At 42.5% G+C, this 27,114-nt stretch overlaps 1 protein-coding gene across 2 annotated transcripts in view; it reads right to left on the minus strand.

Moving 5' to 3' along the window:
* LDAH (lipid droplet associated hydrolase) overlaps positions 1 to 27,114 on the minus strand; it is a 129,191-nt gene that overhangs the window by 99,472 nt on the left and 2,605 nt on the right. Inside the window, exons 2-3 of one of the 2 annotated variants that reach the window (XM_048499091.1) lie at positions 25,861 to 26,010; positions 8,324 to 8,458 (exon numbers count right to left, since the gene is read on the minus strand). In XM_048499091.1, coding sequence (XP_048355048.1) covers positions 8,324 to 8,458; positions 25,861 to 26,010 — 285 coding nt within the window. Of the gene's footprint in view, positions 1 to 8,323; positions 8,459 to 25,860; positions 26,014 to 27,114 lie in introns of both variants that reach the window. The other variant, XM_048499090.1, reaches the window with a different exon arrangement.

Below are 27,114 nucleotides of genomic sequence, written 5' to 3' on the forward strand. Positions count from 1 at the left end.
TTAACTATATTCCTAGAAACATGTTACTAAAGCAAGTACACAAAGGAAAGTATGCTATCAAGGGCCTTTTCTTCAGACTGAACGTTGAGGTTCCAGAATTGGGTTGTTTTGTTTGGATTATAGAGAGGGAGGGCTGGCTCAATGTCCAACCTTTGATTTGAAACACTGGCCTGAATTCAACCACACATTCCAAAGACTTAAGGGACTCAAGTTTTTTCAAGACAGGGTAATGATTGCCACTGATACCCCCTTCCCAGTGTAGACTCTTACTTTGCCCTTAAGCTATTCCTGAGGGTCCACTGACTTATAAATTTGATCAATATAGTCAGTGAAACATGTGGCGCCCAAGGGGATGGAGGTGGGGGGGGCCTTACTTTACTTGAGCATGGCCGAACTTCTAAAGGTACTTGGTGAATTATTATATGCTGGGAGCAGGGGCATTCCAGGGGCATCTACTGGGGGGGTGGAGACGAGGGGCAAGTGCAGAGAATTAGGCCCGAGGCGTTTTCAGGGCACACACATGCCCTGGGCACAGTTCCCCCTTGCTATGGCTCTGAATATAATCTGACTCTATGGACAATGTGTGCTTGTGTGTTAAGTGTCATCAAGTCACTTCCAACTCATGACAACCCTATGAATTGATATTCTCCAAAACATCCTCGTTAACAGTCTCGCTCACCTCTTGCAAACTGAGGGCTGGGGCTTCCTCTTTTCCTGTTGCCGTCAACTTTCCCTAGAATCACTGTCTTTTCCAGGGATTCTTGTCTTCTCATAATGAGACAAAAGTATGATTGTCTAAGGGCAATGCCACTTAATGTCTACATATTGCAAAGAAAGCTTTGCATCAGTTTGTAAACCAATATGTAGGGTGACAGTAGGGCCAGCTATGATGAGAGTTAGTCCTATAAAAGAATGTATTTCTAAGCATTTCTCAGGATATTGTTACATAAAAGATTAGTCATGAAAACAGAACAAAATCTTTGGATTCACTTTAACTTTGTTCATGAAACAAAGTTAAAGGCTGCATTCCGATATTCAGTGCAGTTCCATCGGGGGCCTGTGTAAAGATACAGTGCTGTTCACTCCCAGACTCCTATATGATTGGAGGGAAGAAGTGGTATCTCCAACTTCCCTAGCCTCTTTCCCTTCCTTCCCTCTTCCTTCCTCTTCCTTCTTCCTTCCTTCCTTCCTTCCTTCTTTCCTTCCTTCCTTCCTCTTCCCTCTTCCTTCCTTCCTCCTTCCCTCTTCCTTCCTTCCTTCCTTCCTTCCTTCCTTCCTTCCTTCCTTCCTTCCCTTCCTTCCCTCCTTCCTTCCTTCCTTCCTTCCTTCCTTCCTTCCTTCCTTCCTTCCTTCCTTCCTTCCTTCCTTCATTCCTTCCTTCCTTCCTTCCCTCCCCTCCCTCCCTCCCCTCCCCTCCCCTCCCTCCCTCCCTTCTTCCTTCCTTCCTTAAGAACATAAGAACTAGCCTGCTGGATCAGACTCAGAGTCCATCTTAGTCCAGCATTCTCTGCTACTTCATGATGGCTCCTACTCACAGGTGCCTTTCTTTGGGGAGCCTCACATGCAAGTGGGATGTGAAAGCAATGGCCTTCCTCTCCTTCCTTCCTTCCTCTTCCTTCCTTCCTTCCTTCCCTCTTCCTCTTCGCTTCCTTCCTTCCTTCCTTCCTTCCTTCCTTCCTTCCTTCCTTCCTTCCTTCCTTCCTTCCTTCCTTCCTTCCTTCCTTCCTTCCTTCCTTCCTTCCTTCCTTCCTTCCTTCCTTCCTTCCAGTCCAGTGAAACAGAGCAAGAAGACGAAAAGAATCAAGATGTTGAATAAATCCTTTATTGTTACTTCCTGATCCCAGGAAGTTACAATAAAGGATTTATTCAACACCTTGAAACTTTTCTTTGGTTTTCTATGGCTGGTATAGTTCTGATTTCTTCCTTAACAAATGGCAACCCATTTAATATCTAGGAGTTTGTTAATTTACTGATATTCTTTCTTAACCAGAAGTCTCTGTTTTGATAGCCAGGTCACTACACTGCAACATATTTTTAGACATTTCTGATAGGAAGTACTAGCCTGTAGTTTAAATAAACTTCCCCTAAGCCTCACATGCTTCTCAGAATCTATAAGAAAGAGAGTAGATAACTTTACACTCCTCCCCATACCCCAAGAAAAAAATGTGAACTGAATTCTCAAAGAAAAGTAATACAAGACCCATAAGCAGTGACATGTTAAAAGAAATCTTACAAGCTTGCAAAAATAAATGAAGTGTCGGCAAGCTTTGGCTGCTTATTTTAAATTAGTGACAGAGATTGCTATGCCTTGATTCAGATCTCTTGGGATGGATTAGATCTTGTCTACCCTTTCTTTCTCTTTAAGCCTGTCTTTAAAAAAAAAACCCCAAAGCTTGCCAATAGCCCACTCCACATCCTTTAATCTTACAACGGAGAGACCCAAAAATCATAATATATTTACAGTAACGGGCGACATTGCAGGATATAAATAAGTCAGTGTTTATAATACCATAAAAGAAGCCGTTCATAGGTAGCATCTGCAAGACTGAGTCAAGCAAACGAACCATTCGGAAAACTTATGAGTCAAAGTGTCAATATTGGGGCACTGCATAGGAAAAAGCAACGTTTAAACGATTCTGCTAGTATTTACTCAGCACGTATAGATCGTCGTTTTTAAAAAACAAGATGACAGAGTGCTAGCAAGCCTTTTTCTCCCTTGCCATCAATATGAGTATGCTAATGTATGAGACAAAAAAAAATAAAGCTGTAATCTAGTCTATAGCACTTGGATGATATTTGTGTGCAATAACTTCCAAACCACATGGAAAATGAGTAGACTCATTTAGGTAACTGGCAGGAGACCAGTTTTTAAAGTTTACTGAGGCCAGGTAGCAAGTCATGTATATGTGCTTGTTGGAATGAGCGACTTCTGCATGCCTGGACACTGGGGGGCGCTATGAATCTAACTGTGTTGTTGCCTCTCTTGTTTGCCCTCCTTGTCTGGGCCAGGAGACCGCCCACTAACTTTCTTTCTTCCTCATTCTGGCCATACTTCTCTCCTAGCCTTTGCCCTGAGCATATGGACAAATGGCTGCCTGCCTCAGTGGAGCTTTTCCACTGAAGCACTCTTGTCGTAGGGAAAGTAATTCTTAGCTTAGGGCATAGGTGTCAAACACGCGGCCCTCCCGATGTTATGGACTACAGTTCCCATCATCCACTGCCAGCATCATGCTGGCAGGGGATGATAGGGAATCCGTCAGTCTCCAACATCTGGAGGAGCTTTCTTGGCGATGTTAACCTGGCTTTAATGCCCATTTAGGAGCTTCTTCCTATCTACCTCCTTTTACCCTGGAAAACAAAGGCGCTTTGCTGTGAACTGGAGATGCTTGAATAAATGTAAGTTTTACCTTGTACATTTATCTCTTGGGAAGTTTCTATAGACCACACTCACACACACTACTGGACTGGATCCATAATCCAACTAAATCAAACAGTGCTACACTTAAGCTGTTTGTAAAAGAAGAACGGAGGCAATCAAGGAAAGGATGCAAGACAGCTGTTAAGAACACTAGAATTGAGAATGATAGCCTAACCTTGCCCCACAAGTTTCCAGCCAGTTACCAGCTCAATTCCAGACTTCCCTTTTGTGTGAGTATGGTCAACAAGCAGTCAACTGTGACACAGGTGTCAAACTCGCGGCCCTCCAGATGTTAAGGACTACAGTTCCCATCATCCCCTGCCAGCATCATGCTGGCAGGGGATGATGGGAACTGTAGTCCATAACATCTGGAGAGCCGCGAGTTTGACACTTATGCTTCAGAAGCATCAGTACGATTGTGGAGTTGGAGTTCATTTAATAAATTAATGTATGGGAAGGTGCTATGACTCAGCCCAATCATGTCAGATTTTGGATGCTAAGCAGGGTCAGTAATTGGATGGGAGACCACCAAGGAAGATTTTACAGGGGAAAGCCATGGCAAACCACCTCTGCTTCTCATTTGCCTTGACAGCCTCTAGTTCGAGCCGTCATAAGTACATTTAGATCATGCAAAGCTACTAAGTAGTTTCTTTCTGTTTGTGGCGTAGGAGGTTAAGAGCTCGTGTTTCTAATCTGGAGGAACTGGGTTTGATTCCCAGCTCTGCCGCCTGAGCTGTGGAAACTTATCTGGGGAATTCAGATTAGCCTGCAAACTCCCACACACGCCAGATGGGTGACCTTGGGCTAGTCATAGCTTCTCGGAGCTCTCTCAGCTCCACCCACTTCACAGGGTGTTTGTTGTGAGGGGGGAAGGGCAAGGAGATTGTAAGCCCCTTTGAGTCTCCTGCAAGAGAGAAAGGGGGGATATAAATCTAAAACTCTTTAGATATAAATCTAAAACTCTTCTTCTTCTTCTCTAAGAGTATGTTGAACATTCACATCAGAAAAAGTGTCAAGATACTTTGGGAATTTAGGCAAATGTCTATGTTTACAATCCAATTTCACTTGACTCGTATTTCATCCAATTTCTACACCTATTATCGTTTGAACATTGTATTATGTATAATGCGCATTATGTGAAACTAATCCAAATGATCCAAGTTACAGAATTTGTCAAATTTTTACATCTTTGTAATGAATACTGGTCGCTTCCATACAGCACAAATAAGAAGTCCTGGGAACAGGTAAAAAGGCATCTTTGGGAGGAAGTCAGCACAGCTATTTCGCCAAGACATCCTCAGGACTTTTTGTTTTTGCTCAAGCTTATCTTATTTTAAAGTTGCCAAAATTTGGACTTTTCCCTCAGAAGTTGTCTTCAAGACATGTCCTGCTTGCGTGTGTGAACGCAAACAGACAGGAGATGTTTTATTTTTCCTGCCTCCCACAGCTTGCGCCTGCCATTTTCTGCAGCTCGAGAGTCTGAGCTGCTGCCATTTGCTGCATTTGTTTTCCATGGAACTTTCCTCTGCTTGCAGCTCAGCCACGCATGATTTCACTGTAAAAAGTATGTGAATAAAGTTTGTTTGGCCTGGCGATCCAGCAACAATGTCATTTTCCTTTTTTTTTAGAAAGATGTCTGTGAAACTATGATGACACAACATGCAAATCTGCAATGTGCATATATTTGTGTTGTCGTAGCTTCGCAGACATCCCCCTGAAAACAAAACAAAGCAAAAAGAAGAACTGACACTTGTGCAGGTTGCCAGTCAAAACAAACTGTATTTGTGCGCTTTTTGCAGTGACATCACGCGCTGATGAGCAGCAAGCATAGGAAACCAGAGTTTACAAATCTGGGGCATTTATCAGATTTGTAGAAATATCTGAATTGTCTATTCATGGCATCCCTTTTAGATTTAATTATCTACAGATTTTTCCATGTTGGAATTAGATACACTGATAGGATTGTAGTCTACTGCACTGTTTATTGTATGCATTATCTTGGCTTTGCTTCCCAGTCTTAAGTATTTGTGATCCATTTGCAGCATTATTTAGGTATGTAATTTCTTTGTAATGCTGGGCCTATTGCATTATTCATGGTGTCTGACTTGTGACATCTGGCTGAATTGTTTTTATATGTTGTAATATGCCCCGAGTCTCAACAAGAAAGGCAGATTATAAATAAATATTATTCTGGGACCACATTTTATATAATAGCTCTTGTTTTAAATGTTTAATGCTTTACTAATTTTGGTTGTGGTGGGTTTTCCAGGCAGTGTGGCCATGGTCTAGTAGTTTTGCACGTAGTGTTTCACCTGCATCTATAAAACACATCTTACCATGACTTACCCCTGAAGAGGCCAGACATAGATGCAAACAAACTGCTACCGTGTTTCCCCGAAAATAAGACAGTGTCTTATATTAATTTTTGCTCCCAAAGATGCGCTACGTCTTATTTTCAGGGGATGTCTTATTTTTCTGTGTTCTGTTCGTCGGGCATGCTTCCAAACAAAAACTTTGCTACGTCTTACTTTCGGGGGATGCCTTATATTTCACACTTCAGTAAAACCTCTACTACATCTTATTTTCTGGGGATGTCTTATATTCGGGGAAACAGGGTAGGAGAAAAACTACCAGATTATGGCCCCACAACCCGGAAAACCCACAAAAGCCAGTTGATTCCGGTTATGAAAGCCTTCGACAATACACTCTATTACTTTGTTGATGCGTGTCATCTTGGACATTGCTCTTATTGAAAGGCCAGTTCTAAAATAGAACAAGATACGTTTTATAAAAATGTTGCTATATTCCCATTCTAATATTTCCACCCTTGGCTTCACGGATGTCTTTACAATCCATTTATCCTACCCACAGGAGTTCAAAAGATTCTTTGAAGAATTATTCCCATAGCAGTAATTTTTGCAGAGTTGACCTAAATATAAAAGGATAAAAATATACCAAATTTGAGACCAAAACTACATGAAAAACCTGCCTGAAGTCATCCTATCTCCCTCCCTCAAGCTTCCAATAGCTTACTGTGGTTTTCCGAGCACACTGGGGTCATGGGCTTACAAATTGTCAAATTCTACTTCTAGTTTGAAGCCTATGAGATTTTTTTCTTCTTCTTAGTGCCAAAGTGTTAATGTTTGCCTTAGAGTCTGACATTTGACCACAATGATTAGTAGCAATTTGACTAAAATACCAAGGGGCCTCCGGTTTCATTTTCAGCCTTGAAACCACAGAAGACAGCTTGGGGAATGTGCACGTGTGTTAGTGATCAAAAGGCTTAAAATTTTAAATGCAAAAGTTGGTGATAAAATATGTTAACAGCAAACAGGCCCAGATTCTATAAATCCAGTTTTAATACATGGCTTAGAACCTGCGCCTTATACAATTTCTTCAACTCTATGGAAATGCCAGATGAATAATAGATCTCTTAATAGTTTTCACAGTAGTTTCTCAATCAAGACAATTGTCACTGCGGCACTACACATAGCCAACTTATGGGCATGCAAAGCTCAGTTACAAAACATACTGAATTCACTGTTCCAAGATAGGCCTCTTGTGAGAATCTGTCTTCGAATGAAGAGGATCTAAAAAGTGTGCTGCTGCATTAAAATTACACAGAGACCAAAAGGCAAAAAGACGCCAAAGCTACAATGCAAAAAAGAAGTGTGCTTTCATTTGTAAGAATCAGATTCCAAAGTCTGTACATGTAGTGGGTTTTTTTTTCAACTACTCTTTCTCATCTGATGAAGTGAATTATGATTCATGAAAGTTATGTCAGAAGAATTTTTGATAGACTTCGGTGTGTTACGGGACTCCGTGTTTTATTTAGCTGCTATGGACTGACATGTGAAATTTTTAGTGTTGCGTCATTATTTTAAGAAGGGCCCTATGTTCCCTGCCCTGACCTGGATAGCTAGCCGGATCTTGTCAGATCTCAAAAGCTAAGCAGGGTCTACCTTGGCTATTATTTGGATGGGAGCTCTCCAAGGAATATCAGAGTCATGATGTGACCATGTCAATTGCCTTAAAAACCCTATACTACAGGGTTGCCATAAGCCAGCTGTAACGTGAAAGGAAAAATGTTCTCTATGTTTGGGACATCAAGTACAGTCACCATTAGAGAGAATACTGACGGAAATTTTGATTGCATCCTAAAGTTTTCTTTAGAACTAATTTTATAGTTAGGTTTCCTTGCGCTATCCAAGTCCTGGCACTGATCTATACAACATTAAGAGTCATGCAGCACAATGTTCTTAGGACTATTCACTAGTTTTAATGTTTAAACAATTGCTTTTAAATGTTGCATTTTATGAGTCACTTGGGTCAGGAAGATTCATATACCATCTATCAGCCAAGAAAACATGGATGTAACATGTAGGGCCTTATGTCTTCTCCTGCTTTATCCACTATTGTTATGCTGTCCAGGACATAAAATTTTTCCCCCAAACAGTTTGCCTTAATCACAACAATTTCTTTGTGTGTTGGCGTCAAATTGGTGGAAATGTGTAGCAGCTCACTATAATGCAAACGCTACTGGGAACAAAACTGCTACTAAAGAACAAGAAATTGCAGTTCCATTTTATGGTCCGTGCTACTTTTTCATAGCAAACTAAAACTTCATCTCTCAGAGATTCCCAAGATGCACCAATTCCACGCCTGGCTGCCTTCAGATGTTATGAACCAACCACAGTTTGTTTACAATGGGGACAAACCTAAAGTCCTCAGCCTGAGGCCTCCTTATGCAACCCAAATTGAACACCACATTGGAACAGAAAATCTCTAATTGTAAACCCCATAACTGTCCAGCTCTTGTGAAACCCTTTTTAGTTCAAACATTTCATGTGGAGGAAAGTACAAATATTTTAAAATGGCAGCATGTTAAAAATTAATTCATATTACCTTCCACAATTTCCAAGTTATGAGGGACTTTGCAGTGGCCTGCATGACTTACAACCCAAACTGGATATTGCCGATTTAGGCCCATGTACAAAGCTTGAATGAAGGTCCGGTAATAGCCAGCTAATCCCGGATTTCCTGAAAAAGAAAGGGAAAACTTAGTAAGGATAACCAGAGCCAGTGCAGTTGAGAAACTACAAAATTACAATTAACACTGCACACTGTTAATATTATTTGTACAACTTTGACAGAAATATGCTGGTTGATTTTGATTTCCCCCTCACCTCACTCCCAACAAAGTCAGGCTCATTCTGCACATATAATATGCACTTTCACCCTGCTTCCAGTGTTCTTTGAAGCTGTGCGGAATAGCAAAATCCACTTGCAAACAGTTGTGAAAGTGGTTTGAAAATGCATTATTTTGTGTGTGTGGAAGGGGCCTCAGTTAAAAAAAAACACCATTTGTTTGAACACCACTTATTCCAAAAACCACTAGCCCCAAATATATTTCGAGGCCAAAGAAATGATTGTACAGACGTCCAACAAAAGCTCTGGAATTCATGCAACACAGAGGAAGTTTATCTTTCAGCAACATGAAAGACCAAAGTAGCTATTTGAAGATATTACAGGTTTTGTCCACTGAGAAATGTGCTTGCATTTTCATTTTTGGAAATACAGTGACTTATTATGATTCATCAGCAAGATGTTCTCCTAATAATGTTTTGCATGCATTTAAAGATTTTTCTTTTCTACATTCTTGACCTTTAAGAATGTAGCACCACAAAACCTGGTTTCACACATTAGAGTGGATGGAGTATTACTTTGCTTCAATCATCAGCTAAACAGTGAAAGTTAGAAGTGTCTATATACCTTTCATCAAGCTTTGGGTTCAGTGCTGGCTTATGGCCCCGCGACTAAGGCCTTTCAGAGACAAAAGGAGACTTCATCCCTGATAAGCAGAATCGGTACCCGAGATTTACTTCAGATAAGTCAACAGAGATAAGATCATCAAAAACAGACCTAGGGAAGACCCAGGGGAACACGGGCAGTATGCTTCTCATAAACATCTGCTCAGGAAAGAGATAACCTTATACACAGGTCAGTTGTAAACGCTGCCAATGTCTAAAAATGCCTTAAAGGGGAAGAAATAAGAGCCACTGCCATGAAGAAACATTTGAATGCAGGAGATAATGCCGGAGAAAAATTTCACCATCACAGACGCACCCAAAAAAGTCAGAAAATTATCTCAGTAGATGATTCATCTATGTTTTTTATAGAATATGATTGGTATAATTTTACTGGCTCTCTCATAGCATATTTAGAACTATTATCATGCTATACTTCATTCTCATTTCCTGTTCTTTTGTTGTTTCTGTATTGTAGTTTATGAAAAAGTAATATTCTTTTTAAAAAGAAAACTATCTCAGTAAATGGCTTAATATAGCTGTAGCATCAGTTTGCGGGTAACAAAATTCACACTTCAGAATCAGACTGCTTGGAAGAGGTCAAGAACCTCCGTCACCCTGGCTCCTCAGAGGCCCCCAAAAGAGAGCTGTAGTTAGAGATGCGCAAGCCCCTCTACCGCTTCTGTAGTTCTGCCACTATCACCCTGAGGAAGACAGGTGGATGAAACAAAGACATGAGCAGCTTCCTTAAGGTTAGTCTTCAACAGAAGTAATGTTTGAATCTGGGACTTGCACGTTTACTTACAATTGCTTAACTGCTAGAGCTGTCTTTCAAAAAAAAGTTAATTTTTTCCCTAAATTCTACAGCTGCAATGAACTTCCCTCTGCCAATTTCTTCCCAAGGTTAATTAAGCCATCAGAGAGACAGACTATTCAGTCAACAGCACCCAATTCTTGCACTCTTTCTTGAAGCTCTTTCTTTTTCGACACTATCATGGGGGAGGAGAACTAGTAGTTTGGATTTATGCCCCACTTTTCTGAACCGTAAGGAGTCTCAAAGGTGGAATCCCCACGGTCAATTTATCGCGTGATACTCACATGAATAAACACGGTTCGCTTAAGTGCCGAACACGGATTCATCTCGGTTCTGGCACCCGCTCCCCCTCCTTGTCCCGCGTTTTTTCTGAACCTGCATTGAAGTGCACCTTTTCCCCAATCACGCTTCAAAGCTGGATCAGTGGGGAGAAATGGGGGACAAACACTGCTTATTCTTCCTGCCCTTCGAACTTTCCAGCCAATCAGAGTGCAATGGGCTGAGCGCGGAGCGCGCACAGACTTTTTTAATGTAGCACTGGGCGGGGCTACGAAGGTACTTTAATAGGAAGCTACGGTATAATGATTTTGAGAAATTGTTTATGTAAAGCTCCATTCGAACGTAAAAATGAGAGTAAGCATAACATGAATTTTCAATCAGGGTAGGAGTAGTGTTCCCGCTCCAACACAATAGGCAATGAGAACTTGGGGAAATTCTGCCTACACTTCTACATAATGACATGGCTGTGCTAATTTTTTTTTAAAAAAAATTATCATCCCAACACAACACAACAGACAATCAGGACAAGGAAGAACAGACCAGCTGAGCAGATTGCATGTTACATTGCTTGAATCCGTGATAGACATCGAGGTTTTCACTAGACACACGCTGCAGTGGGGAGGGAGAAACCGTGTTGAAAAGGTGCTGCTTCTTTTGAAACCTGGTTGTATCCAGCTTTAATTTTTCAGTGGGGATTCCACCAAAGTGACTTACAAACTCCTTCCCTTCCTCTCCCCATAGCAGACACTTTGTGAGGTAGATGAAGCTGAGAAAGTTCTGAGAGAATTGTGACTGACCCAAGGTCTCTCAGCAGGCTTCATGTGTAGGAAAGGGGAAGCAAACCAGGTTGACCAGTTTAATGTGGAGGGTCAGTGACTCAAACCCAGTACTCACAGTCCACCTGCTCTTAACCTCCACACCACACAAAGCATCAGCCTAGCGATGACTTGTTAAAAGAGAGGGAAGAGATGAAAAATACATTTTACAAAATGGAGGTAATAAAGGGTAACTACTGGAGCAGGTGGTACTTTGAGGTGGTACAGTCTCTGGAACCAGCAGAAAGGAGCAGCAGTGGACAAGGCAACTGGCCAGGAAGAGCAGAGTGACCTGCTGGTGTTCATTTTGGAGGGCTTTTCTCAAAGCCACATCCTTTAAAACAGTTAATACTTTTAACATATGGGGTTTTGCAGGGGTTTTCTCTTTTTCTCCCTTTGTAAGGTTAAGGCTAAGAGCTCGAGACTGCTGGAGGTGGGGGGCTTTAACAGGGGTTAACCAGAGGTTACTCTTTGTCCTGGGCTGCTAAAGGTGGGGCTCCTGAGGTGAGAGCTTCATTCAGTCTTTAGTTCAGTCTCTGGAACCAGCGGCGAGCGCCTAGCGGCCACAGCGCCTTCTTCTTTTTTAAAAATAAACAAACAAATTAATCTAATAACGGGACGGATTTTTTTGAGGGATGAAGTAGGTACAGATAGCCTCAAAGGGGCACTGACTAAAAGTTTAATATCTAAATATATAAACAAAAGCAGATATGAAGGCAGGAAGCCAGCAGGGGATGGGGCTTCCCAGTGTTTTGCACTGAGTGTCACATGTATGACTATCTGCCACTAGGCCAGAAGTCGCGGTGTGCCCTCGCTGTAATGAGCTCCTGGCATACAAGGAACGGTCCGTTCTCTTGAAGCCAAGGTGGCAGACCTGGAGAAGCTGAGAGAGGCAGAGAGAGCGACAGATGAGGCTTTCAGGGTCCCACTTCCAAGGTGACATCTCTTCAGATGTCATGGAGAATGAGAGTCTGGGTGACAGAGGGTGCCAGTCTGCGGTGGGGAAGATGTTCCCTTAGATGGGACCTTCCTTAGTTGGTGGTCAGATATCCTCTACGACTGAGGATACCCCTCGGGGAGGTGGGCTCCTTGTAGTGGGTGATTCGATCATCAGGAATATAGAGAGTTGGGTTTGTGACAGGCGTGATGACCGCATGGTGACTTGCCTGCCTGGTGCGAAGGTTGCGGATGTCACGCTTACGTCTAGATAGGCTGTTAGACAGTGCTGGGGGGGAGTCAGCAGTTGTGGTCCACATTGGTACCAATGACATTGGGAAATGTAGCCGGAGGTTCTGGAAGCTAAATTTAGGCTGCTAGGAAAAAGGTTAGAATCCAGGACCCCTAAGGTGGCATTCTCTGAAATGCTACCTGTTCCACGCCAAGCAGGGCGAGCCAGGCGTTTCGGAGATACAGGGTCCTCAACGCGTGGATGAGAAGGTGGTGCAAAGGCAGAGGGTTTCAGATTTGTCAGGAACTGGGGAACCTTGTGGGATAAGTCAGGCCTGTGCAAAAGGGACGGGCTTCATCCTATCCAAAGAGGAACCAGGCTGCACAGGCGCTCAACATTAAAAAGGTGGCAGAACAGCTTTTAAACTGATCCCTGGGGGAAAGCCGACAGGAGCTGAGGTGACTTCGGTTCGGAATACAGAGTCCATGGGGATGCAGACAGAGAAGGAGGGTTTGTTAAATCAACCACATACAAGTGAAGAGCACAGCAATGTGATAAGTGATAGTGTCTACAAAAGGCTAGAGGGCAAAACACATAAATCCCAGGTTAGGGACAGAGACAGAGTATACAAGTGTCTCTATGCTAATAGTAGAAGCAGTCGACCTAAAATGGGGGAGCTGGAGTACAGAGGTTTGAAGGAGGACATTGATATAGTGGGCATCACAGAGACATGGTGGAATGAGGAGAACCAGTGGGATGCTGTTATCCCAGGTTACAGGCTCTACAGGATGGATAGGACAGGGCGGATTGGGGTGGAGTGGCCCTCTACATCAAAGAGAGCATAGTGTCACATAAAATAGACAATGCAGGGGGAGCTGATTCCCCTACAGAAGCACTGTGGATATCAATACCAGGGGTGAAGCATAGTTTAACATTAGGAATATATTATCGTCCCCCTGACCAAAGCGCACAACACGATTCCGAGATGGAAAAAGAAATTAGAGAGGCCAACAAAAGCAAAAATGTCGTGGTAATGCAGATTTTAACTATCCCCATATAAACTGGAAAAAATGCATGTTCAGGGTCATAGTAGTAAGGAGAGAAACATTCCTGGATATGCCCTAAATGACTGTGAGACTTAGAGCAGATGGTTGTAGAATCAACAACAGTGGGAGATGTGATCCTCGATCTAATTCTATCTCGGACCCCGGACCTGGTGTGGGAAGCTCAGGTGCTTGTTGGAGCCGTGATAGGGAACAGGCGACCACAATGCTGTCAGATTCGAGTATCTCTGCATGCGAACAAGTGACAACTACTAATGTAGCTTACATTTGCCTTCAGAAAGCGGTGGTGGTAGAAATTTCTCAAAGATGAGGTGGGATAGTGCGCAGGAAGCTGAAAGGGAAAATCAAGAGAGTCAAAAATGTCCAAGATGCTTGGAGGTTATTTTAAAACACAGGTCACAAAAGCTCAAAGCTTGGAATGTGATGGTTCACGCGAGGGTTAGGAAAGGCAAGCCTCCAGTCCAAAAGAAAGCCACCATGGTTAACAAAGGGACGCTTGAGGAAATTCATTAGGAAAAAAAAGATGTCTTTTAGGAAAAAATGGAAGTCCAAACTGTGAACTGATAAAGAATACCAGAGAACCTGGAAGTGAAGCACAAATGGTGGCAAAAGAGAAGCAAGTTAGCTGTAAGGGGAGGCAAAAAAGGATTATGAGGGAATTACACATGGCTGTGAACATCAAAACCAGCAACAAACAGTTCTTCAAGTACATCAAAAAGCAGGAAGCCAAAGCAAAGTGGGAAGCGTGCAGGCCCGTTAGGATGACCAAAAGGAAACAAAGGGTGTGCTAAAAGATGACAGGAGATTGCAGAAAAAGCTGAATGAATTCTTTGGTGACATCTGTATCTTCACCCAAGAGGAGGTGAGGAGAAATTCCTGCACCTGAATCCAAGCTTCTTAGGGAGGCGTAATCCGATGGAACTACCAAAGATAGTGGTAGACAAGGGAAGAGAAGTTCTGGCAGCCATTGATAAACTAAATGTTACTAAATCCCCTGGCCCAAGATTGCATTCACCCAAGAGTTCTTAAAGAGCTCAAGCATGAAATTGCTGATCTTCTACCACTTTAATATACAGCTTATCCTTGAAATCAGGCTCCATCCCTGAGAGACTGGAGAAGATGGCCAATGTCACACCAATCTTTAAGAAAAGGATCTAGGGGGGACCGAGGGAAATTACAGGCCAGTCAGTTTGACATCTGTTCCTGGTAAATTAGTAGAATCTGTCATTAAAGATAGAAGGATAAAACATATAGAAAAGCAAGACGTGCTGAGAAAGAGTCAGCATGAAACTTTGCAGAGGCAAATCCTGTCTTACAAACTTACTACTAGAGTTCTTTGAGGATGTAAACAGGCATGTGGATAAGGGGGAACCAGTGGACATTGTCTACTTGGATTTCCAAAAGGCTTTTGACAAAGTTCCTCACCAGAGACTATTGAATGCACTCAGCAATGAAGGAATAAGAGGGGAAGTCCTCCTATGGATTAAAAACTGGTTGAGAAACAGGAAGCAAAAGAGTGGGTGTAAATAGGAAATTCTCACAATGGAGAGATGTAGGGGAGTGGGTGACTACAGAGGATCCATTTCTGGGACAGAAAGTGCTCTTTAACCTATTCATAAATGACCCACAGAGTAGGGGTGGGTAAGCGTGGTAGCCAAGTTTGCAGATGCAAATTATGTAGGGTGGTGAGAACCACAAAGGATTGCCGAGGAGGAGCTCCAAAGCGGACCTTGATAAATTAGGTGAGTGGGCTAAGAAATGGCAAATGCAGTTCAATGTAGCAAAATGCAAAGTGATGCACATAGGGGCAAAAAATCCAAACTTCACACATACATGCTACAGAGGGTCAGTGCTATCAGTCACAGACCAGGAAAGGGATTTAAGTCTTAGTTGATAGTTCCATAGAGATGTCAACTCAATGTATAGCAGCTGTGAAAAAGGCAAACTCTATGGGGATAATTAGGAAAGAGAATTGAGAATAAAACTGCAAAGATTGTCATGCCCTTATATAAAGCTGTGGTCTGACCTTGGAGTACTGTGTTCAGTTCTGGTCGTACATCTCAAAAAGGATATTGAAGAGATAGAAAAAGTGCAGAGAAGGGCGGCGAGGATGATTGAGGGACTGCAGCACCTTCCTTATGAGGAAAAGGCTGCAGCGTTTGGAAGTCTCTAGTTTGGAGAGGAGACGTCTGAGGGGGGATATGATTGAAGTATATAAAATTATGCATGGGGTAGAAAATGTTGACAGAGAGAAATTTTTCTCTCTTTCTCACAATACTAGAACCAGGGGGCATTCATTGAAAATGCTGGGGGGAAGAAGTAGAACTAATAAAAGGAAACACTTCTTCACGCAACGTGTGATTGGTGTTTGGAATATGCTGCCACAGGAGGTGGTGATGGCCACTAACCTGGATAGCTTTAAAAGGGGCTTGGACAGATTTATGGAGGAGAAGTCGATTTATGGCTACCAATCTTGATCCTCTTTGATCTGAGATTGCAAATGCCTTAACAGTCCAGGTGCTCGGGAGCAACAGCCACAGAAGGCCATTGCTTTCACATCCTACATGTGAACTCCCAAAGGCACCTGGTGGGCCACTGCGAGTAGCAGAGAGCTGGACTAGATGGACTCTGGTCTGATCCAGCTGGCTTGTTCTTATGTTCTTATGTTCTTATGAGGAGCCAGTCCACACACATGAACACCTATGATGACACTGAATCAAGCCATCAGCCTGTTAAGGTCAGCACTATCTAACTGGGAGTAGCTATCCAGGGTCTCAGGTAAAGGCACTTCACTTCTACTGTGTGATCCTTTTAACTGGAGATGCTGAGGTTCAAACCTGGGACCTTCTACGTTCAAAGCAAAGGCTCTTAAACTGAGCCATGGCCACTCCCTGTGAATGTATGTTTCCTCAGGCGTGAATTTATATTTCCAAGAAGAAACTCAAAAGTGAAATCTTGATACTATTGAATGATTCAGGGGATCTCAAAAACTTGAAAAAGTTGCAAAGACACAAGGGATCGAACAAAAAAATAAATAAATAAGAGAAACTAACGTGACCACAGACCACAAGTATATAGGGAAATCCTTGCAGCTTTTTTTTAAAAAGTAACTTAACTTTGGAGTACTCTTATAACAGCACCACAAAATGAGAATGCAGAATAGTTTCAAAATGCTCATGTTTAAATCTTAGGGGAAAGCTTCAGACCACACAGAAAACCACTGCAATAATTGTTTTAGAGGCAAAGATTTCAACCGCCTTCTCCTCTTAAGATGCCGAAGATTTCAGTTTGAATAAAAACTGAAGTTTCCTTGCTGGAGGAAAATGAATCTGCCTTTGGCTACAAATCAACCAGCAGAGGAGAAGCAACATCCAGCTCCCCTGTGTCTGTATGGGGAAGCCAGCCCACACAGATGTCAGAAGGATTTAAAGAGCGCATGTACAGAACGCAGGCATTCTCGAGACATGGAGAAGTTCAAGAAGGCTGACTGATTTCACATAGATCAGGCCTTCAAGGTAAACATGTGGCTTCCATGATAAGCCTGGCTCAGGAACTGGAGGACCACTTACACACGATATTTTTCTTATGCCTACAAAGAAAACGGAATATAATATTATGAGTAAAGACCACGTGTGTGTTTGTTGCACCGGCTTTCCTTAAACATGGATAGACAACCTTAATTAGCTCAAAATCGGCTTGAAAAAAGTCAGTGTAAAAGTGCTCCCAAAAATGCTGGAGAAAACATATTGATAAATCAAAGCAACCCCTATAGGGGGAAAACACATGCAAGAAAGGGGGGGAATCGAAGCACTTCGGGGCCAGAATCGATTAAAACTACACACGTGAAAAAGCCCCTGGTCTTGGCTCCTCAGAAAAAGTCATCTAGAGATCTCAATAACAGGTGTGCTGTCCCATTCTATCTCCTAAACCATGGTTTTGAGGATGGAGAGTATGCCACAGGTTTTGCCCTCACCCCCCTCCACACATACCTTCTAGTGTTCTAAGTTCCTTCAAGGTCCTGATTGCCTCCCACCATATTTTGCCACAGTACTCCAACCATGACTCGGACCCATGTTTGGAAGCAGGTATGTAGGCCATACTTTGTAGGCCATCCTGCTTAGCGCTAATTATATTCTATCCCATTTGCACGTGACATCAAAATTATGGAATTAGAGAAAATTGGGGTGAGACGGGAGGAGGAAGCACATAAGATCTCAGCATGTTACCATAGTCTGGAAAACTTAACTCAATTGAGCCAAAGTTATTACAAGCAAAACAACTTGGTCAACTGTGGTTGCTACCATCACCTCAATAATATCCAAGCCATCTTACAGAAAAACAAGACATAAATATTTTAGTAAATAAATAAGATGTTGAGACCTACCACCAAGGAAATGCTACCTATGAAACATTTAAGTCCACCGACAGCGGTCTGATAGTCGCTACCATGCCGTAGCAATGAAGGACCATTCAAATGGTTGGTTGGTACTCTCTGACCTGAATGAGTCCCGTCCTACCTCTACAACAGAAGACCATCATAAACACCAATCTCACAGGTCTTTGGCCACATTTGCTACATAATTAAAGTACTTCCTTGTCCTTCACATTTTTAAAACAACTTTGCATGTTAAATAGGGCCCACAAGCAGCTAATTTTTGGTCCCCTTTAGCTAGGAATAGCATATGCTTCATGACACTTAATTTTTTAAAAAGTTAAATATTTTTATGCTGTATCTTTAGCATCATAGAGTTGGAAGAGACCACAAGGGCTATCAAGTCCAATCCCCTGCCATGCAGGAACACATAATCAAAGTGCCCCTGACACATGATCATCCAGCCTCTGTTTAAACACCTTCAAGAGAAGGAGACGCCACCACTCTTCAAGGCAGTGAATTCCACTGTCGAACAGCCCTGACGGTCAGGAAGTTCTTCCTAATGTTTAGGTTGAATCTCTTTTCCTGCCCCTTGAATCCATGACTCCGTGTCTTAGTCTGAGGCAGCAGAAAACAAGCTTGCTCCCTCTTCGTCATGACATCCCTTCAAATATTTAAACATAGCTATCATGTCCCCCCTTAACCTTCGCTTCTCCAGACTAAGCATCCCCGGAAAAGCTCTGGCCCATGTCGTAGCCAGTCAAACACCCCTGGGACCCAGGATTACCAACAAATCCCCCCTCCCCCCCGCAGAGACCAGAGGGGGCTTTGAGGGCAATAAGGGGAGAGGCGGCCTCTCTGTAGGAGAGCTGTCATCCTCTTCAGAGATGTCCCGGGTACGTTCTCCACCCAGTACCGTCTGCTACATTCTGTCCAGGAAAGTCTTGTTCTTCTTAATGTGCTGAAGTGTAGCTACTTGTGTTTCAAGCTGCTGTACCTTCTAACAAAGTAACCAACTTGCACTTGCTGTAGGTGTAGCTACCCATATCCTCTGGCAGAAAAACAAACATCCCACAGCTGTTGCAGGTGACAGCAGCAACTCCTTGATGATCCATATCTAGGTGTTTTAAATTCTGCAGAACAGATTTCTGGGCCTCCCTTTCAAAAGTCCCCTTCTTCACTTGACCACACAAAATCCAAATTATCCCAGTTAATCCAAGTTATTACTTATAGCCCAGTCCTGTTCACTGAACTGCAGAGCGTGACCTAAGGATTGAAGACTTTTGCCCCTAGTCACCACCTTATGTTTTGTGTTTTGTTATCTCCCCGAAGATGGGTCCTTATTGGTAAGAACTGCTGCTTCTGAGCAAGTCAAAGAGCAAGTGGCAGCAAGTGGCAGTTGATTCAAACTAATTGCTCGAGGCAGTTTCCAACATCAAAAATACAAACCTAAAAAAACCCCTCAAAGATAATGGTTTGGATCCAGATCTACGTTTTCCATCAGCAGAACAAACTTTCCAACTTTCCCCCTTCTACTGCAGCCCACAGATCTCCATGGAATGCTGCTCCTGGAGGGTAGGAGACCCCGAGGAACAACATGGGAACTGCTGCTCCTGGAGGGTAGGAGACCCCGAGGAACAACATGCAGCAGAAAGTTTCTGAAACACCGTTAAGTGCAGCTCCATGCAGCTAGGATACATCAGTTAAATATCTGCATAAGAGCCACCTGTTTAGTTTACGTATTTGTTAGTTTATTTCAACAACACACTCTTCAAACAGGAGAACTGGTAGATTATGAAAGAAAACTACTTCCACTAATAACAACAGAATCAACTATTATCAGGGGCAGGGGGTACGCATCCAAACCTCACCTAACTTGGGTGGTATCATCAGGAGAGTCTCCTGAAAAATCTCTGAAGTTTTGGTGCTGCTAGCTTAAAAACTGCACCCCCTGCAGGCCGAAAACTGAAAAAACACTAAAAAATAGAAAAAACACACAAACAAACCTGAAATTTTTGTGCCCTCCACTAGGGGGCGCCCGGGGACATAGGGTACCCCATGTCCCTAGGCAAAAATGTGACTGGCTACTAGCCTGGTGTACAGAAAAGGAGGGCTGGACAGAGATATGAGAGACATTTAGGTGCTCACACAAACAGGAGGAATGGGGTGGTGGTGAAGTTTGTTAAATGCTACCAAAATGCTCTGCATTTAGAGGCTACATGCTTGCTCAGCTAGAGCAGGTCCTTAATATGCTACAGGGGGGTTTTGTGCAACAAAATGACTGGGTCCTTAGGACAAGAGGTATTATTAAATCCAAACAAAGAGAAAAAGCCAAACAATAGAAATACCCAACATCAGGAGCCATTGCACTAACCAAACCCTGTCAAAAGGGAGATGTTTCATACTAAAGCAGAGCTTTGCTGCCAATGAATTCATTCCATCACTCAGTACAATCCTTTGACAACTTTGAATCTAGACAGATTTTGGATGTGTCCTTCGTTGCCCGTTCCGCACAGTGAACTACTAAGCACAAATAACTCTGCCTGTGGGAACACCCAACGTGTCTGGCATCAATCTCAAAACCTGCAGATTCTAATGCAAATTGCTGCTTGTCACCATTCCAAACACTCTGGTTATAGGCCATGTAACATGCAGAAGAGCCATTCCAGATTTTTCAAAGGGAAACAGACAATACTGGGGGAGGGGGGGGGAGGCAATTCCGAACAGACCTACTTTTAGAAATAGTTGATACTACGCTGCAGGAAAAAACCTCCCATTTTCAAGAGCATATTCTGCAATTATTTGTCATATGTCCATGATAACCTGAGGCACAGATGCTCTCAAGGCATAAACAAGAGAAAAGGAAAAGGACCGGCCACCCTCCTGTTTATATTACACCCAGTATTTCTGCTCCGGACTGATACATTAGTAATAAAAGCTCATTTAAGTAAGACTGTACAAATGCAAGCAACAATAGCCCTAGTTTGCATTGGTTTCTTCAAGCATATTTACTTCTATTGTTAAAAAAGGAGGAGGGATTATGTATATATATGTATATATGTGTGTGTGTATATATGTATATATGTATGTATATATATGTGTGTGTGTTTGTGTTTGTGTGTGTATATATGTATCTATATGTATCTATATGTATCTATATGTATACAGCCCTAGTTTGCATTGGTTTCTTCAAGCATATTTACTTCTATTGTTAAGAAAGGAGGGATTATGTATATATGTATGTGTGTGTATGTGTGTGTATATATATATGTATGTATGTATGTATGTGTGTGTGTGTATATATATGTATGTATGTATGTATGTATGTATGTATGTATGTATGTGTGTGTGTGTGTATATATATGTATGTATGTATGTATGTATGTATGTGTGTGTGTGTGTGTGTGTATGTGTGTGTGTGTGTGTGTGTGTGTGTGTGTGTGTGTGTGTGTGTGTGTGTGTGTGTGTGTGTGTGTGTGTGTGTGTGTGTATATATGTGTATATATATATATATGTATATGTCTTCTGGCACATAGGTTTTTAAGCCAAAGTCAGAAAGCACAATTGTCTTCTTTTCAGCATTTAATTCTGTTTGATTGTAATAAATGGGAAGGACCATGAACAACAAACATATCCAATTCCAATATTAACGCAACTTCGGTGTTAATTTTTCCAGCAAAAGGAAGTAGTGAGTTTTTTGCCTCCCCAACCCTCTCCTGCAACTCCATAGGGCAAACACTGAAATTTAAACCTGGTGTGGGAGCTGTGTGTGCGTGTGGGTGGGCGGATGTGTGTGTGTGCAGGGAACCAACAACGTTTGGAGCAACCATACAATTGCTCTGACAGAGATGACAGGAGAGATAAGTTTTATTAGCCCTCTTAAGAAGGAGAAGAAGTCATCTGCTTCCTATTTCTCCTCATTTTTCATGAAATACAATGGGCAAGTGAGTTTTCTGCTCCCAAAAGCAACAACAAAATCTGTACCCAGTGACAAAGCATGGATTGTAACTGGGTTTTCTTTTAAACTGCGTTAACTACTCCTTTCAACTCTGACTTCTTAGCGCAAGTAGGGTTGCCAACTCTGGGTTCAGAAATATCTGGAGATTAGAGGGCAGATTCTAGAAGAGAATTTAGGGAAGAGATAGACCCTCGTGGGGTATGATGCTACACAGTCCACCTTTCCACAGCAGCCATTTTCTCCAGAAAAAGTGGAATAAATGCTTTAAATAAATAAGTAAATGAATGAACGAACAATCAATCTATACAATCTGGAATTCAGCTGTAATTCTGGGAGACTTCCAGCCCCTACCTGGAGGTTGGCAACCCTAACTGCAAGCCATTACAGCATCTCCCCCATCCCGCCAACATAGTTCTTGTTCAGTGCAGCAGTTAAAAAGGTAGCAACTGAGGAAGTGATTTTTGCATCCCAATCTGGGTATGTTCTCTTTTGATTCTATATTTATTGGTATCTGCCAAAGGTCTAACCAGCTGAAGGCAAAAGAGAACAGTTCAGGAGAATACGATCTGTTGTGTCTGGTCCATCGTCATCACTGGTGCATAACTGATCTTGAAGTGGGATATGCTGGAATCTTCCGGTGGCTACCGATGAAGGGAAAGAATTTAACCTAACTAACATGAAAGCTCTTCGCTCCCCAGGATGTGCTAGAGTTTTTAAATAGTTAGTACCTGACCCATAGGATGCCAAGTGTATTTGGAGAGCAGGTTTTTGGAGTACTGGTATGTGGTGAATAGAGTTGCCTTTGATGGTCGTACATTCTTTTTTTTAATTGTATGCAAGATGTAAAATTCTTCACAAATCATTAGGTTCTCTAAAGTTATTTCTAGGATGCAGATTTTTTTCTTGAATTACTTTGGACCAACCTGATGGATTAGTGCCCTCAAGCAAAGATGTTGTATAGAAGTCCGGTTTGGCTCTAAAATGAATTTTTAGCCAGAATTTAAACGTTGCAACCCCTTCTAGTAGAAGTTAATGATGTCAATTCACTCTCATCACAAAAAAGAAGAAACCTGAAAATCAGGATAAGATGTTGTCACTTCAAATGGTATTCAAAAAAGAATGTGTGACTGGCCCCCTTCCTCTCCCAGGCAGATCTAGCCACTGTGATCCATGCAACGGTCACCTCCAGATTAGACTATTGCAACTCGCTCTACGCGGGTCTTTCCTTACGTCTGATTCGGAAACTGAAACTGGTCCAGCATGCGGCGGCTCGTTTGCTCATAGGAGGTGCCATCAGTGATCACATCTCACCTGTGCTACACCGCCTGCACTGGCTCCCAGTTGAGTTCCAAATCGTTTTCAAGGTATTGGTGCTAACCTTTAAGGCCTTACGCGGTCTGGGACCCTCGTACCTACGGGACCATCTGGCCCCATATGTCCCAACTAGGCCTCTGCGTTCGGCAGAGGCCAATTTGCTGGTGGTCCCTGGCCCCTCCATGATGCGGCTGGCTTCCACTCGGGCCAGGGCTTTTACGGCCCTGGCCCCTGCCTGGTGGAATGCTCTCCCTCCAGCTGTTCGGGCCCTGCGTGGCCTTAATGAGTTCTGCAGGGCCTGCAAGACTGAGCTATTCCGCCGGGCTTTTGGGGAGGCCAGCCGCTGATGCCCCCCTCCCCCTTTTTCTCAACAGCTGGGGCCCTGCTGTCCCCCCCTTTTAGAGGAGTTTTGGCTGTTGGATGCCATTTGTTGTCTTGAAATGGTATTTTATGATTGCGCGATGTATTTTAATGTAGATTAGTTCTAAATGTACTATGTTGTTTGTTTATTTGCTTGTTTGTTTTGCCTACTTGCTGTGAACCGCCCTGAGCCCTTCGGGGGAGGGCGGTATATAAGTTTAATAAACAAACAAACAAACAAATAAAGTGGAATCTACTCCTACACAAAAATTCAATTGTTTAAAGGCTGCACTCTTAGGTGATATCTCATTCTTTCATTTGTTATTTTAAGGAGTATGGTTTTATAAGTTATCTAGGGTTTTTGTTTTGTTATTGTTTCCCTGTTAATATTTTTTGCAAGAAGAGTTGAAGTGTTGGTTTTTACTACATTGCTTTTTCTCTACCGTAAGGAGTTTCAAAGCAGCTTACAAAGCAGCTTACAATAACCCTTCCTTCCTACCTCACAACAGGCACAATGGAAGTAGGTGAGACTGAGAGAGTTCTGAGAGAACTATGACTAGCCCAAGGTCACCCAGCAAGCTGCATTTGAAGGAATGGGAAATAAAATCCAGTTCTCCAGATTAGAGTTTCCCACTCATGTAGAAGAGCAGGGAATCAAACCTGGTTCTCCAGATTAGAAGCAGCTGCTTTTAACCACTTCACCACACTGGCCCTCAAGATTCCTTGGGCACTATTTATCTAGCGGAAATGTGGAGTACAAGAATTTCAAATAAATAGAAGTGTAAAACCTAACAGAAAAAGCTAAAGATTTCTCAACCAGGGTAAACTTTGAAAAACAACTGCTTGGTATCCATTTGACAATTACAGACTACTTACAGGTTTCTGTAATTTTGGGACACACTTAAGAAATTTACAGGTGTAATTTCTTTGTATAACAAACGAACTATCGTTTGTTACTGAGAAAAACTTCTAGATTAAGAGATCCTTGCCTATCTGACTCACAGTAAATTCTACGTAGACTTACCCCAGTTGAGAGTAGTGGATTTAGACTGGAGTAACTCTGTACAAGATTGCAATGCAAATGTTGAACATAAAAACTCAAACATTTAATTTGATAAAGAACAGAATGGAATGCTGAAGCTGGCATAGATATTACACTGGTACACTGTACAATAATTCTCAAAACTCTACCCGAAGAAGCAACGGAATGCTACCATAGAAGGTTATGCATTGAAGCTGTCAAACATCCTTATATACCATATGTCTACAAAAGACTTACAATGCAATCCAAAGAGCACTTTTCCAGGATTCTGTGTATACTACTTAGGACTGTCCTTTCCATCTTAGGATTGTTCTCTGCGTCACTTAATGCCTATGCTGTGATTCCTTTTGACACCAAGTTGTGGATCACAATAAGAAATATTATAATGTATGAATTATAGGATGGATTCAAAGCTTTTCCACTAGCAGATGAGCATGGCCTGTTGTGGAAGGGGGAGGGGGAGCTTTTCACGTTCATCCCTGCCACTGCAGACCCCCACAATGCATTTGGTGTAGTTCCAAGATCCCCTCGCCCCTGGGAGCTGCATTTCAGAGGATTCAGTGCTGCACCAAGAACAAAGGGAAAGCACCCAACACCTTGTACTTAAAACATTTTCTACCTGCAGCAATTTAGTCGTGTACCACCTATCTACACATATACAACTAGATGTCTTAGTGCTTGTCATCATATCTTACAGCTCACTGCATGGAAAAATAAAGGAGATGGATCAGTTACACACTTCTGTAAGCAGCTAACCAGAACAAGACATAATGATCTTTGCCACCAATCCAAGGTGGTCAACAAAACATACCAGCAGCAGTTGCATACAATGCACAGGATGTAGTAAACAACTACAAACCGCAAGTATTACAATGTACCAATAGCGTAATAAACCTTGCAACACAGTGATGGAAGGAGATTGTGAACACAGGGTGTGCTCAAATCCTGGTAGACATAGGGGACTGATTTTCACAGATGCCCCCAGTCTCAATAAAGATTCTAGTAGCTGAGATAGCCATGAAACAAAACAGCACATAATTTTTATACAAGTAATTGCAATTATTATTTTATGCACAAATTATTTTAGATCCACGTGTGTCCTCCTCCTTCTCTTTGTAAGTTGTATACGTGACACTGTTGCACTGTTTCTGTAATTTGTATACATCATACTGTTTTCAGTGTGCTACATTCTGATTTTGTAATCCCGTTTAATTGGATTGTTAGTATATGCATTATGATTACATTGTTTTCAATTATGCAATCCACTTTGAATCTCCGTAAGAAAGCTTGCCAGTAAATTCAATGAACTTAAAAAATAATCTGCCTTTCTCTAGATCTTCTCCCTTCTATTTTCCCTTTGATTACATATATCATGGATTAGTTCCCTATTTCTTAGAACATGCCTGACCTACAGAATATACCCTTTAGTGCAAGGATAGACTTACTTACCCGGAATGACTAAAAACAAGACTCTTGGAACACCTGCATTTCCCCAGAGATTTTTCCAGGGTCCACATTTTAAAACCTGCGTAGCTGCTCCACAAATGCTGGTAAACTCTTCATGCACTGAGATCTGTTCTTCCAACACTGGCTCGTCACCTGCTTCCAAAGAAAGTGAGAAAGTTTTAAAATATAACTAATTAATTATGCACGATTACAGCACTCGCTTTCTGGTAATCAAGGAAAATTCTCTCCTGTTGGGCTGAGGAGGTCAGTTTACCTGTTAACAACATATTGTTTTGCTTGTCTATCCAACTCATCTTTGGAAAGCTCATAATGGCTTGCCTGGAGCTCCCACTGATGCAAGAAACATTCAGAGGTGGTTTGTCACTGCCTGCCTCCACAACATCATGACCCTGGTATTCCTGGAGGTCTCCCATCCAGATATTTACCTTGCTTAGCTTCTGAAATCTCACGACATCAAGCTAATGTGGACCATCTATCCAGTGGTGGGATCCAAAAATTTTAGTAACAGGTCCCCATGGTGGTGGGATTCAAACTGTGGCGTAGTGCCAATGGGGCTGGGCGGGGCACGACAGGGGCGTGGCCAGGCATTCTGGGGGCGGGGCATTCCTGAGCAGGGCTGTGGCAAGGATGCAGCCGCTGCGCCGGTCCTTGGGCGGGAAACGAATGCACGCAGGCGCAGGCTGCCACGCACGCCGGTGCACCTCCTGCTAGACTGCTTCAAGTTCTGCGTGCTACTGCTGAGAGGAGGGGCGTAACTAAGGCAAAAATCACGTGGCAAAATCACCAATTAGTAACCCCCTCTCGGCACACACAAATAATTAGTCACCTACTCTCGGGAACCTGTGAGAATCTGCTGGATCCCACCTCTGCATCTATCTTATGTACCCATATCATTCAGTGGGAACACTGCCATTACTTTTTTTACATTTAGAACTAATGAAAAGGCATTTTGGGTTATTAAACCATGCTGCAATCATGACTTAAAAATATTAAGGTAAGACTATGACTTAACAAAAGCAGCTCTTGCCAAAAGTGTTTTTTGAGAAATCTGGAGAATTGACACTGCCCAACTGTGTGTTACTAAATTAGTTGTGCTTACAGCATCACATATTGTCCAATCTAAAGTGCCAAGAAAGCAATCAATGAGCATTTTCCCTTTGCACCGATGGCCAACCCTTCACGCCCTTTATTCCCTCATCACAAAATGTGTCACCTTGTTAAAAGAGCTGCCCAAAC

Source organism: Sphaerodactylus townsendi, linkage group LG01 (genome assembly GCF_021028975.2).
Source record: "Sphaerodactylus townsendi isolate TG3544 linkage group LG01, MPM_Stown_v2.3, whole genome shotgun sequence".
NCBI classification, from domain to species: Eukaryota; Metazoa; Chordata; class Lepidosauria; order Squamata; family Sphaerodactylidae; genus Sphaerodactylus; species Sphaerodactylus townsendi.